The 15,372-nt window shown below is 35.4% G+C and overlaps 1 protein-coding gene across 8 annotated transcripts in view; it reads left to right on the top strand.

The window, feature by feature from the left end:
• EYA4 (EYA transcriptional coactivator and phosphatase 4) overlaps positions 1–15,372 on the top strand; it is a 374,365-nt gene that overhangs the window by 268,433 nt on the left and 90,560 nt on the right. For 6 of the 8 annotated variants that reach the window (XM_082249699.1, XM_082249701.1, XM_082249702.1 and 3 more), the window contains 2 exons: positions 2,088–2,180; positions 8,750–8,816. In XM_082249699.1, coding sequence (XP_082105825.1) covers positions 2,088–2,180; positions 8,750–8,816 — 160 coding nt within the window. The remainder of the gene's footprint in view (positions 1–2,087; positions 2,181–8,749; positions 8,817–15,372) is intronic. The other 2 variants (XM_082249700.1, XM_082249706.1) reach the window with 1 other exon arrangement.

Genomic DNA, 15,372 nt, shown 5'->3' on the forward strand with positions numbered 1-15,372 from the left:
ATAATTACTGTTGGAGCCATACAAAACAAAGTTTGCAGGAATGTTTGCCTATGTTCCTGCCAAGGGTCCCCATTTTTTGTTATAAAGAGGCATGGTGTGATAGGGTATGATATATACATTCCATAAGAATGATAGAATTGGTTCTATCCTTAACTTGTGTTATAGGAACCTCAGAGGATTTCCAATGCAGTGCCATTACCCAGTGAGTGGCAACACAAATAGTAGAAATAAGACTTTAATAAAAATGAAATGCTTATTGTATTGGGGCGACAAGTAGACAGTTGGTTGATGTTAATGTGATGGGTTTCCCAAATATTTTAGAGGAAACTGATTTTGTGCCAGAGAAGTGTTAATTTCTCACAAAACCAGAACACATGGGTAAAGGTACCTGGAAGAGGACAACCTCAAAAGTAGAAGCCATAGGTTAAATGGAATGAAGTTTAGTCATATACCATCTGGTAAATAGTTTCATAGTTTCTCGTATCCCGAGAGGTCCAATGCATTTACACAAGTTTTCAGTAGAGTTATCACAATCAACAGGGGTAAGGCACAGTTCACTTTTGCGTTCTAATTTTAACATATAGTCAAATTTTAATTGCGGATCTTCATTCCTCAATTGTTATACAGATCAGGGATAGGGCCTTTACAACGTGGGTTTTTGTGACACGTTTTCTGAGAGGTTTTTAAGGCTTGAGATTATGCCAACCGTTTGGAGTGTTTGTAAGGAATAATAGGTTAGACTATGAGGGTGCAAGTAATAAATAGATCTCTGGTGTGTAACTGAATGTCTCATAATTTGTGATTATTAGAGTGTCCCCCCAAATCTATAGAGAAGATAAGTTCAGGCAAAATGATCCACAATTCATGAAATTTTAGAATGTAGGTGTTCCAGATGTCTTTCTTAGTTCTGTATAGTGGAAAAAAGTAAAATATGATTTTAAAAATGAGGGCAGTATCAGTTGGTAACTGTATGTCAATTCTAATATTGCCTTAGTACATAGAGTACAATAATAACATAGTGTTATACCTTATCTACGCTATATTTAGAGGCAACACTTTTTGTTTTTTGTTAGGGACGGTTTAGTTGATATTGCTGTTGGTGTTCTTGCTTTGTAGAGTAAGAGATAAGAGGAAAACTTCCAATGGGTACACCTGTTTTCGGGACAATTTTCTAAGAGGAGAATTCTCACTTTTTATAGATTCCCCCCCACTTTTTGTTGTGTTTTCAAAAGAGGAAGCAAAATGAAATCTTCCCAACAGGACACAGACATGGTTTTTAATCTATTGTTATGCTATTCAAAACTGAAGAGGTTTTGGCCAAATATAGACTCTAATAAATGTATATATAAGCTAGCAGTACTATGATTATTTAATAGAATAATCCCCATTATTTCAAATAGTAATTTTTATGTTACATTCTAACCTTTTTCAAAGAATGTATGAACAACATGACTATTGTGTTGGTGAACAGTTCCTGCTATTTTGCACAGATTTAGAGCGATCAGTTTGTTACATAACAAGTATATTTTTTCTAAAGGACATGTATCCCTAGTAAAGTGTTTACCTGACCTCTGTGCATTTATTATATCCTAATATAACCCATAACCATGATTTTATATATTCATAGAATGCCAAAACTGGAACTCATACAGAATCATTCATTATTTATTATATTTATTTATTTTATTTGTCCCAATGTAGAGTTATTATTGCACTTTATATACAGTAGTACCATAGTTGGGGCTGACAAAAGTGCCTTTTCTAAAGCTAATCCTGCTGTATGACTATTGTGACTGTCTATTGCATTAACGATGCTAAAGAGATCTATGATCTGGAATTGGTACTCTCTTGTTACAAAGCCTTAGTTTGGCTACCCAAATTTTAGACTGAACAGATCTTGTAATAAGGCATTTCTAATAGCATGTCTGCCTTATCCACTTTTATTACTTGCTACACTTACCAGGGATTTTTTTTATTTGTTCTGCTGCATGAACATTCACTTTTGGCTGTTTCTTCTTGAAGATGGCATGAGGCCTATTTTGTAAGTTTAGACGACAAATCTTATGTCTGCTTATTCTTCTATGTAGTGTCTCTTCTTGCAGTCAAAACAGAGCCAATGAACAGCAATGAAACCACCACAACAACTGGAGATGGATCGCTTGACACTTTTACTGGGTCAGGTAAAGCAATCTGATAACATATTACACACTAAAGAAGCAGAAAATGTGTAATCCAAACTAATAGGCACATCCCCTGAAATCTCAAATTTGGCAACAACCTTGTTAAATTTAGTGAACTTTCAAAGTGGAAGACGTCCAAATCGTCATGCCTGTTCATGCCTGCAATTAGTTATCAATCATAAATCTTTAATGGTTAAGAGTTCAGTAAGCTTGAAAGTTAACAACTTAGTCGTGTGTCTGCTGTTCTGTGCACGTCATTTATTTTACTATTTAGTCCCACATTTAATTGAGATGACTTTTCATGATGTGAGTGTGTCACACTTTCTAAACAGGGTATCCAGAGGTTTGTGACTGTGGGCCTATTGGATAACACTTAACAAGAAAGTTGTAATTTTACCTTGTTAAACTTGTATTATATGGCTGATAGATTGCTCATAACTTCTTGGCAAAAGTTGTCTGGCAAATACTGCCAGAGGTTTAAAAATCAGACATCACAAAGCATTGTGCATGTTCTCTATTATTACATGCATAATGGCTACACGTTAATAAATTATGTAAAAGATATTTTAAAGCAGTGTTAGATAAATATATAAAATGTTGAATGAATAAAAGGAAACAAAATGAAGGTGGTATAATTATTATTATTATTATATAGGATTTATTTAGCGCCAACAGTTTACGCAGTTTACAACTTGAGGGTAAACAGTACAAATACAATACACTTTAATACAGTAGGAATCAGAGGGCCCTGCTCGTTAGAGCTTACAATCTAAGAGGGAGGGTCAAGAGATACAAGAGGTAATATAATGAAAACCTACAGTATTTTCAAACACACATTTGCCTTTCTGTGCAGTAATCGTAGAGAACAAAATTTCCCATTTTTATGGAAGCTAACTAAGAGCAAAAGGCTGCACGGTAAAACTATTTATATTAGTTGTTAATAGTCAATCTTTCACATAATGAGGGGAATTTCTAAAAATTGGAGCAGTCAGAATCTGGAGCCGTTGTATATGGCAACCAATCAGCTTAAATATTTTATTTTCAAAGCTTAACTGAACAATTTGAAGATAGAAGCTGATTGGTTGCCAAAAATAGCTTCTCCAGATTCTGTATGTTTATTCAGTCATTTAAGTTATTCAAGATTAGGAAGAACTGTTTGTATAATATTCTACAAAAGAGAATTCACAAGTTGTGGGTGCTTTGTGACCTAAGTATTTGTGTACCATTTATGTCTCACTCATCTCGGAAAGATCTAGCAAGGCATTGCTATGGGGAGGTATCCACCGCATCTGATAAGCTTACTTGACTATCTGAAAATGTAGTTCAGTTGTGTGGCACTTTGCTAAAAAGAAAAAGGACGAGTAAATGAAAAAAGTTAAATATAATATGTGTGGTATCTTTTTATACAAAAGGTCCAGTATAAGTTAAACTAGCACTTTAAAAGATAGCTGGATCATTAGATTATTGCCAGTTTAAGTGGTGCCCTTAATCATGAAATGCTGTTGTTTACACTTAACTATTCACTCATATATTTTGTCAACATGATCACAGTTTTACTAGGATACCCCAGATTGTGTAGGTTACTGCATGTGAGGTTATTTTTCTTGAATTAGGGGCTAAACAGGTACAAAGGCACTGCTGGGCAGATTACTTGAAATGTGTTTAAAGAATACAGAAGGAAGCAGATATGTAGATGGAGGTATTAAAACCCGGTCTCGGGCAACCTTCCTGTATTTTATCAAAGGAGTGCCCTATTGGACTATTATCTGGCAGTCATTGACATTGTATTTGAATGTTTATAAATGGATAAGAAAGGAATAGATCAATTTTCAATATATCAGTTGTGGTTTAAGTCCATCTCTTTTACATTTTTTTTTGTCCTGATGTTTACCTCTTTCAGCAAGGTGAACATTGCAAAATTATTGCTGATTAGCATTAACGTAGTGGATATTTTAGATTTGTATGTTTAAATGTGATATCTCAATAGTAGTGAAAGTTCGTAAATATTTTTTTTCTGAAACCAGATGTGTGCAACTCCACTGGCATAACTGCACCTACATAGTAGAAGCTTGTATTTCAGTTTCTCAGCCCGAATTAATTGAGAATAACAGTATTTTTTAGGGCTCGTGTACACTACAGCTTCTAAATATGAGTTTAGGAGCTTAGGAGACTTAGAGCCTAGGAGTTTAGGAGCTTTTGTTTTTTTTTGCCAAAGCTCCTGAACTCAATTCCATAAAAGCCTATAGCACACATTTATTAAAACTGGAGAGTGCAAAATATGGTGCAGCTGGAGCCAATCAGCTTCAAACTTCAGCTTGTTCAATTAAGCTTTGACAATAAAATATGAAAGCCGATTGGTTTCAATGCACAGCTGCACCAGATTTTGCACTCTTCAGTTTTAGTAAATCAACCCCTGTGTGTCCATGTATTCACAGGCTTTTACAAGAGTTTAGAAGCTGCTGCGAGTAGGGGAGGTTCAACCTCCCTCAAGCACCGACTCCTGAACAAAGAAGAATCACGTTCAGCATAGGAACGTTTTGACCACCCGGCCGCAAAAACGTGACAAAATCGCAGTAAAATCGTGGCGCAATTTTGCAGCGATATTGCTTGCGTTTACCCTGTGTACATGAGCCCTTAGTCCTCTATGCTGCAGTATGCGTGCTGATGCAGAATATATATATATATACTTACATAATCTTATATTTGTGATGCTAAAGCCGTGAATGCAAGATTGTCTCTTGATAAATGTTTGTAGAAAAAAGAAACATGCCATTAACCAGGGCACTTCAAAATGAGCATAGTATAAAAAAGTATAAGCAGAGGTTACCTTCAGTAAAAGAACCAAATGTCAAAAGGATTTCTAGATACAAAGATTACAGCAGCTGACGTTACATAGAGATGGTCATTTTTCACATAAGTAAAACTTCACTCCCAAGCAACCCTTTTTTTTTATGAGATGGGGGACTTGACTAACTAATACAGAGCCTTAAGAGGTGGGCTGATGCTTCGCTTACTTGAACAATTAAAAAATGCATGCCCATCTTTTTCATAGCCATTGACAATAAGAATATTTTGCACAAGTTTTTTTTTTTTTTTTAAACTATAGCAATAGCAGATCCCATGACTGTTTTTGATCACAGTAAATTATGGTTGCATACCTATATGGGGCCTGTCGTAAATATTGTTCTTACACCATTGGATAAGTGATTCCCAGCTGTATTTTTATGTATTTTGTAATTTTTTTCTAAAAAACTAAGAAAATACCCTGCAACAGAAGACAATTTATATTTACCTATCCTACCGCCAGTTTCTCAAATCCATTGGCAATGAGTGAATCCATTGGCAGAATATTCAGCACATGGAACATTTTTGGGTGACTCAAGTGCTTGGTCCCCAATGCTCACCTCAATGGTACCACCCACCAACCCCTATGTCAATACTATGGAACCACAGCAGGTTGATGGAGGGCAGGCATCTGACACACCTGGAAATGTGTAGTATTCTAAAGATTCAGTCAGCAGGATAGGCATTTAAATGTACTCTTCTTTACAGGATGTATTTTTTATTTTTAAAGTCAGTGACTGGGTCATCTTATGTATGAAGTGAGCAAATCAAATAAAGATGAGTTTTCCCTATTCTAGATCTACTCTTCTAATATTGTCTGCCACTCCTATCTGATATATTGATGGAGTTTTCAAAGAGTAATAGGAAAACCATCCCAGCAAAGTGTTTGTAATAAAAATAGTTTAAACAGTTTATTGCTATCCAAATATCAATTAACTTGAATGGTTGGCAAACCCCAAACTGATATATTATAGACATTGTATGGTTTTGGCAAAGGGCTGCTTGCTATTGGTGCAGAGACACGTGAGGAGAGAAGAATATAGACAAAATAGGGGTTAGCACTTGGTTATATTTAATTAAGTGATAGGGTTAGAGAGGGTTAAAGCCCAACTCCAGGAATTAAAAAACTACCCTTGCAGTGAGGCCCCCTGCACTGCAAGGGTTAAATTGCTCATTAATTCTAAGGGATAAGGAATGAGGTGTAATACATACCTTACTCCTTGCCCCGCCACTCTCCTCAACTCCATGATGTGAATGGTCCCTCTCCATCTTCACAAATAATGCAGGGCTCTTGGCCCTGCATTGTTACATAGTTACATAGTTAGTCAGGTTGAAAAAAGACACAAAAAGTCCATCTGGTTCAACCAACAAAAAAAAAAAAAAAACAGTATTGTAATCCCAACCATACAATCCCATATACACAATCCTATACCCGCAGTTGATTCAGAGGATGGCGAAAAAACCCCAGCAAAGCATGATCCAATTTGCTACAGCAGGGGAAAAAAACTCCTTCCTGATCCCCCGAGAGGCAATCAGATATTCCCTGGATCAACTTTACCCAAAATGTTTTTAGTATTTTAGTACCCACTTATATTAAGTACACCCAGGAAAGAATCCTGGCCTTTTTTAAAGCGATCTAGTGAGCTAGCCAGAACCACCTCTGGAGGGAGTCTATTCCACATTGTACATGATGACATCATCATGTGACTACACCCCGAAGCGCACAGATGTTGGGAGCCTGCCAGAATAGCAACTAAGGTAAGTCTTGTACCCTATTCCTCATTCTCTAGAGTTAATGAGTATTTAACCTTTGCAGTGCAGGGGGGCCCATTGAAATATATTTTTTTTTTAATTCCTGGAATATTCTTTTAAATTTTTGTGGGGAAAGTTAAGTTTGACAGCTTATTTCAATGGTTAGGCTAAGGGTTAGGAGTGGAGTCTGAGTGTTAATGGCTCATTTTAGATGTAAAGTTTTGGGAGGCAGGAGGTTAATGATCTGTTTTAGGGGGTGAATAAGTGTACAGATAGTAGAGGGTAACTCTGTTTCAATGCAGGGCATTCATTATGCATAGAAGACTTGCTCTAATAACTGAACCAGACATTCAAAACTGAGAACATAGGAGGTTGATTTACTAAAGGCAAGTGCAGTTGCTGCAGAGCTTAGTAAATGATGGAGAGCTCTGCTGACTTCTATCATCAAATCATATGCAAAACAAAAGTGCTTTTTTTCCTTGCATGTGATTGAGTGTTCTTTGTTAAGTGAAGCTTACCTAATTTACAAAGCTCTGGAGCAACTGCCCTTGCAAAAGTGCACAGTCCATTTACTTTTAGTAAATCAACCCCATATATTAACCTATGCCTGGAAATCTAAAGTGTATAGCCAAAACTTTTTTTTGCAGTTTTAGTTTAGGAACATTTTTCTTCGTCTTTGTAAGAAACTCTGTGCTGGGGGAGACTGTGTCCATTCACTACCTGTCCTTGTGACGCAACAGAAAATAAGAGAGAATGTCCCAAAGTAAGGGTAATTTGCATCATAGATGTGTTTCACTGTAACATTTTTCCCAATAAAATGATAATTTACCCATGCACTGGTAACTTTAAAACATGGACTAATAGAGGGATTATTCCCCCTAGCTGAGACTCAGATGGCATTAACGACTTAGCAGAGAGTCTAACTTTGCCATACTATTTCCAAACAAAAAAAGTTGCCCTTACATACACTTTATTGAAAAAGGATTAAAGGAGCTAAAGCCACAAATCTGACCTTATTACCGCTATGGGGTTGATTTACTAAAAGCAAATAGACTTTGCAAGTGCAGTTGCAGTCTGCAAAGACATTTGCTCCAGAGCTTAGCAAATGAGGGGAAGCCAATCACATGCAGAGAAAAAAATACAGCTTGCTATGATTGGATGATAGAATCCAGCAGAGCTTCTCCGTATTCACTAAGCCCTGGGACACCTTACTTTCATAGTGCACACCGTACTTGCCTTTCATAAATCAACCCTGGTGAATTCCGTTTATTTTTATTAAGAGTGACAATCCAGATTTACATTTCTATGAAACCTATAAAAAAAACTTTAATTGGGTTTTTTCATGCTTGCTCCACTAGTGTGTCTTACATTAATCATTTTTAAAGTGAAACATAAGCAGATGGCCTGGCATTACCCTGTATGTTTTCTCTATGGATTTCCTATGGAGGGATGGGTTCACCATTATGCAGAATGTATATTTGGCATGCATCTGTCTTGATAGAGACAGATGGTTAAGGAAAAGAAAAACTTCTGCACTAACTTTGGAATAAGTCCACATAGGATAGACATTTAGGATGCCATGTCGAGAAGATGTTTAGCAGCAGCAGAATGATTAAGGAGTCGATGATGCTGAAGCTCAATTCCAATCTTGCAGTTTGTATTTACATAGATAATTCAAACTTTCTGTGACATTCTTAGAAATGGGACAACACAGGCTACGACTTTACCTATACACTTTAAAAGTATTTTTAGTCTTTCAAATGTGACTGCCCGAGTGCCGAGCTACCTCTGAGAGTTTGCAGTTGCCAAGATATAGATTTAATTCTGTACCAAATACTTCCACACTTTGTAGTCCTATTTTACAGTAAAATAATTCATTTTGTCATCCTTTATGATCGATGCTAAAGCTGTTAAAGCGTGAATGCAAGTTATTTATGGTACAAAGTTTTTCAAGTGTGTTTTATGTTTTACAGTAATAACAAGTAGTGGCTACAGTCCAAGATCAGCACACCAGTACTCGCCTCAGCTCTACCCCTCTAAGTAAGTGACAAGTTATTTAACTTATAGGGAAGCCTGTATGTAGTTGTGTTAAACATAAGAACAATTTATGAACGGATGTTTCATTGTTTGGCAGCTGGGCAGCTTTTTTTGAATAATATAAAAAACATAAAAAAAAAAAAGTTTATATAATCTGCAGCAAGCATTTATGTATTTATTGTATAGCATCAGTGCAGATGTGCTTTTTATCTGAAAATCTTTATCTGGGTCTTAAACTTGGCATGATAGGGTTGTTGTTCCTGCTTCTAACAGCTGTTACAATTTCACGGTGTGTAGTATAACCATAAATTCTTTAATGAACTGAAATACTGTAAAGCCTAGTAAAGTACAGTGATCTGGTAGAAAAGGGTTTGTATTGTATATAAAAGCATGTTATGTGATTGCATTAAAATTATTAAAAGCTAATGGGAAATCACAGTTATCAATTTTACAATCTGGTATTTTTTTTTTTATATTATTTTCTAAAATAATTTTTAGACAACCTGGTATTTTTTTGACGTTTGTAATCATTTACAGTTACATTCTTAGGTTCAAAGATTCTTGTATAGTGCTGTCTCTAAGTGTTCAGTTTTTGGACAAGTACCATTAGCACAAAACGAATTCCACATGTTGCAGTCATTTAAATTTAAATTTAAAATTACAATATTGTCAGCTTTGTTATTTCTAATTATAGTTTAGTCTAGAAGATTAAATCTTCAGAGGTATTACTAATATTAAATAATTTATTGGGTCTGATAAGGAACTCACTAAGTTCACTGCTGCAGCAAAACATTTTCCGAAACATCCTTCATTCAGCTCTCTAACTGATGTTGGGAACTGTTACAGTAGTACTGCCTGCTGGTGACATATAGTATAGCAGCATTTCTTTACAGAGAAATATAACCACATGGATAGTTACATGTTGGCTACCAGAGTAATATTAAAATAGAAAGATGAGTTGTTTAAAATAGGTCTGTAAATGGTTCCCTTTGCTATGATTTGTTATAAGGAATTTTGTTTAAACTGAATGGATGTCTCCTTCAATATTTTTTTTTTTAATTAGAAAACGAAAATAAAAGAAGAATATTAGCACAAATCATTATCTTGTTTTAGGCATGTAATTTATCCATATGTATATAGAACAGATACCTCATTGTCTACCTGTATTTTCATCCTTGATTGCAGATATGTTTTTTCTATATATTTTGCCATTAATAGTTTTTACTGAAAGTAAAGGAATACAATGGCATGTAGATACAGATCTGTGTAGTCAATATGTAATAGAGAAAGCAGATGAAAACTATTCACAGGCCTATGCAAGGTCCATGGATATGATTTTAAAGAAAAGTACGTGCAGCAGAGTAATAGAAGGCAAAAAAACAAACAAATGAAATATGTAAGTGAAGAAAATGCCAGGTATAGTACAGTAAAGTAAAGATTCAGGCAAGGGAGTAAAAGAAAGAGGGAAAACATCTTAGGTAGGTCAAAGAGAGGGTTTCCCCCACCCCCCTCGTCGTCGTAGATTTGATAATAGAGTTGGAGTTGTGAGTTGTCTATCATTAGGTTTGAAAAATGTTTGAGACAAGAATATCAAAAACATTTTAGTACATATCTTGAACAAAAGCTGGTGATTTTTCATTACTCATAGCACCATTGAATCTGTTTTTGGCTTCCACAAAGGTTAACATTGAACATTTCCAGGAATGGTATAATACTTGTTCGGTGGCGTTGAATAGAAACAAGTACATTTGTTAGTAGGTCTATGGATACCTTGTGTAGGTTTTTTGGATAGGACCTCTAAGGGGTCTTTTTGTATACTACAATCAGGAATCAAATTAATTAACTTGTAAGAGGTAATTTAGAATTGTGCTTTAGGGCAGCACCACCATATATGTAACATAATACCAGATTTTTTACAACCTCTGAAGGAATATAGGGAGTAATTGAGTAATGGGGACGTATTTAGCTATTCAGGCTGTTGATAAGTAGCAACCTAAATTGTATAAGAGCTTTTCACTGATAATATATTAAAAGAGCTCCAGGCTATAGAGGTCTAGACCTCTTCCCAGTCCATCATGTCCACTATTCTACCAAATTCCTTCTCCCATTGAAGCACATAGTTTGTTTTTGGCAAGGTCATGGAGAAGGAGACAATTGAAAGGTGGAAATAAGACCAGGCTTTGAGGGTCTTTTTTGGCATCTGCTTTCAAAGCTAGTAAGAACTAAAGGAGTTCTATGCTTCTTTAGAAGGGATGACATCAATTGATACAGTTGTAGGTTTTATTTCCATATATTTAAGTTTGGTAAAGAGCAAAAACAGTCATTCCCCAATGCAGTTACTCAGCCACATGCTACAGAGTTACAAGTAAATATTTATAAACCTCTCAAATCCCATCCATTCATATTAAAGTGATTAGAGGAATTAGCTATATCACAGGCTTTGAAGCCTGACTTTGAACCAAAACTTTTGCTTGTATTCTAAAATCATGGATTTTTTTTTCATTTCTGACAGTAAGGAAAGTACGTTTTCCTTGTAATAAAGGACACAGATGACTAAGGTTTCAGATGAGGATGACAATCTGCCCTTCCTCTCAACAAAAGCCATAGTATCTTTTCCTACCGACTTGCAAATTTTTCATACATGCAAAGAATTGCTCTGTTCTCTGAGGTTAAATATTGCAAACATGTTAAAAGAATTCTTTTTTTTTTTTCAATCATTAGTTTTTATTAAAATTCAAATATAGATGAGAAACATAAAATCACATTAACAGAATGTGAAATAAGTGAAGAAAATAACCACAACAAGGTAGAACATTATTCAAAAGTAGATTATACAGTATTCAAGTAGCAATATAAACTTCGTTCAAGTGCATATACATCATGCATGTATATGTCAATACAGTTTATACCGATGCAGAGAAAAGACAAGAGGCGCTGAACCACCCCGACTCAGAACCCATAGGGGAACAATGTCACTAAGTCACGGGTAGTCCCCACCTCCCGACCCTCTCAAGATCAACACAAATAAAACTAAGCTCAAAACAAGTGGAACTAAGCTAAGTAAAGGGTTAGATTATAAACTTCTAGTTTCAGGCGTCAAATAGGGCCATTCCGACCAAGCTTTTTGAAATTTGTGATGCGTTAAAGTATTAAAGGATAAGGCTTTTTCCAGTTTATAGTTCTCATTGACCAAGGTGATTGCTTCAGAGAGATTTGGGGTGTCGGTGGTTTTCCATTTTCGTAATATTAAAGTCCTAGCTGCCGAAAGGAGATGTACAATGTTAAAAGAATTCTGATACACTTATTCTCAATCATGAATTACCCCAACACTATTTAATGATTGCTAGACATGCTTGTATCTGTTGCATGTCTTACTGTAATCAGGCAGCGCATTGTAAGGATGTGCAAAGGCACATTTAGGATTATTATACTTAAAGTGGTTGTAAACGCATCATTTGTTTCTTAAAATCATAATAGTATCCCAGTAATAAATAAGTAGTAGGAGTGGATAGCATCTTTGGAGTACCCCAGAAGAGGAGGTAAAGGGGCCGCTCTGTGCAATTGTATTTGCACAGAGCAGCCCCTTTACCTCCTCCTCTGGGGTCCTCCGCCGATGCTGTCTGCTTCTCCTCTACTCTGAGTACCTTTATAGTAAGCTGTGTGCTATGGGAATACGATTGCAGGCATGCTCCCATGCCAGGAGCAAGCATCCATAGACACATACAGCATAGTTTTGCTCTGCCCCCTGCTCCATTCTTTACAGCATTTGATTGACAGCAGCAGGAGCCAATGGCTCCTGATGATAATTTAAATTTACTAAAATACAGATGATAGGCTTATTTATTACTGGGATACTATCATCTAAATATGTATTGCTATTACAGTGTGCTTTTATGTATAACTGAGTTTGCGGAATAAGGTGTCCATGAATGTTGAGTGCTGTTAGAAGAACATTCTGTATATACTGAGGTCAAGCTTTCAAATCCCATATAGCAATAAAAAAAAGTAAACATTTCAGTTAGCCTCTTTGAGAGATTCAAAAGCCGGTATAAAATAGCAAAATAGAATTACTATTTACAAATTTAATTTTTAAAATGCTATACAATAGATTTTGTCATTATGATGCAAGGCTTATACAATTAAATGGGGATAGGGGGAGGAGTAAGCTGCTATACTCTATTTGTTGACAGGCTTTTCTTCATACCATGTTGAGTCAAAGCATGAATACCGCTTAAGCAGTAGACAGCCAGCTGCACATGTTCCACTGTAAGCCAGGTTATCTTTTTCATAAAAAACTCTATAATTACTATCAGGTAGAAATAATGTTATGATGCCCCATTTAAGAAAGCTTTAAGAACATTTTCAAATTTAAAAAAAAATATTATTTATCCATTTCAGATTTTTTTTTTTTTACCAAAAATATATTAAATAGCATTTCTTTTTTTAACTAATTGATTACCAGGACAGGGAAGTTGCACATAAACCCCATCATTGCCCACACTATTTTTTTTAGGGAGGAAATCACTAATTTTAGGGCGTGTATCACATTTCTGCCTAACTGTATCAGGTCATATGGATTTGACGTAACACAGCAAGTATTAATTGTGCTTCCTGAGGTTAGCAGCCCAGGTAGTCCAAGGTTTGAGGAGCTTGGGGGACATGCAGATTTGTTTACTGTAAAAGAAAATATAGGATCTGTATTTAACAACTCAACATTTATTGCTTCTTAACATGCATTTCAGTGTCAATTTCATTTAAAAATAAAATAAAACCATTGCCAATTTAAAAATCATATGCTAATCAGCTTGCAAAGTTCACGTTTAATGACAATTTGTCACTGTCTGGAGTTATAAATCCTATGTATCTTATGCAAGAACCATATTTATGGTGTTAGCATCAATTATTACAATGCATTCACATTTTTAGTGAGAAATTTCAAAGCATGATGAAGTCAGGAGACGAATTTGCCTAAATATGGATATATTTGGGGCAACATTTTTTGCAGAGCAAGATTCAACAAGTTCTGTACTATGAGCGTACAACAACATACCCCAGAAAAAACATAATTGAAGTATGCCATATGTAATACACCCTGTCCTGCCTTGCTGCTGTTCCCTCCTTGCACTTGCAAGCAATTCCCAACTGTCAAAATGATAGCCGGCAGTTACTGTTTAAATACAGCAGGTGTAGGAGCAGCTTATTTAATTTGTAAATAATAACTTAGTAATGCATTGTACCAGAATCATACTTTTAGTTAGAGACATTTTAAATGAGACAAATTATAGAATAAACTTATACTTTTAATTAATATTAAAATTATGCTTTTTAAACCGTACAAAATAGAATAGGTGCCTTTAGTATAGATTTCTTTTTTTTTTGTCTATGAATTGCATGGATCCTCATATATATGCATGTTATATGTTATACACACACACATATATATATATATATATATATATATATATATATATATATATATATATATATATATATATATATATATGTATGTATATATAATATATAACATGCATATATTCTACTTTTTAAATGCTTGTTATGTCTAGGGGGTGCAGTACTGGATATGTTACCTATCTCCCCACTCCAGCCACTCTCCCCCTCTTCCCAAAGCTCCAGTCTGTGGGTGAGCCTCAGCGTTATCATGTACAATACAGGGATGTTAACCCTGCATTGTAGGGTGAGAATGCTGGAGTATAGCTGCAGCTTGGAGAGGCCGCTATGGGGGACCAGTCGCAGTGTCAGAGGACCATGCTGGAGCAAGGAATAAGGTGTGTAGCACTCCTACTTTCTTTTCACATAACACACTTTAACCCTTGTGTTGAGGGAGGGGGGGGGGACTACTGCAAGCAGGGTTTTTTTGATAATCCTAAAGTTAGGCTTTAAGTAATGACAAAGTTATTGCCAAAATAATTGGCAGAAATGGAAAAATTATATGACATTGTAAGATGCATAATACCTGCTATAGGACCAGTGTGCATTCTTGCCATTTTTGGTAAGTAAAGCAATTTTGAAGGGTTTGACTATTGTTTTTGGTATACTGCATGTATGTCTTAATTCTGCTTTTGCATAATAAAGTGCCTTTTAACATAATTCTTCATAGAAGTTTTTTAAAAATTATTTAAAATTAGTGTTCTCTGTTAGGTAGAAGTTGGCAGTTGAGTGCAAGCAGAATTGCATGTCATACTTCTGGTTAAAATAATGGTTATATTATAGCTGACTGTAGTGTAAATCAAGGCATGCTTTCAAGACACAAAGCCTCGTCATTAGACTGATAAACTCAGGCTTTTTAAACAAGCATAATGCATGACTAGGCAGTCTGATTATTTGAGATGTTCGTTTATGCTTGATATGTAAAACCAACCGCCACCATAATACTTAACCGCTTAGCTCAACTGCATTGGATAAATAGGTCCAACATAAAGGACTAGCCATACAAAGGAATATTGTTTAACAGTATAAAAAGATTTTAATAATCCTCTTAACTCTCTTGTAGGAATTTTTGGTGTTGATAATTGTGCAATTTTGTACATTCCCAAACATT

This window comes from Pelophylax lessonae, assembly GCF_965119305.1.
Source record: "Pelophylax lessonae genome assembly, chromosome: 3".
In the NCBI taxonomy this organism is placed as follows: Eukaryota; Metazoa; Chordata; class Amphibia; order Anura; family Ranidae; genus Pelophylax; species Pelophylax lessonae.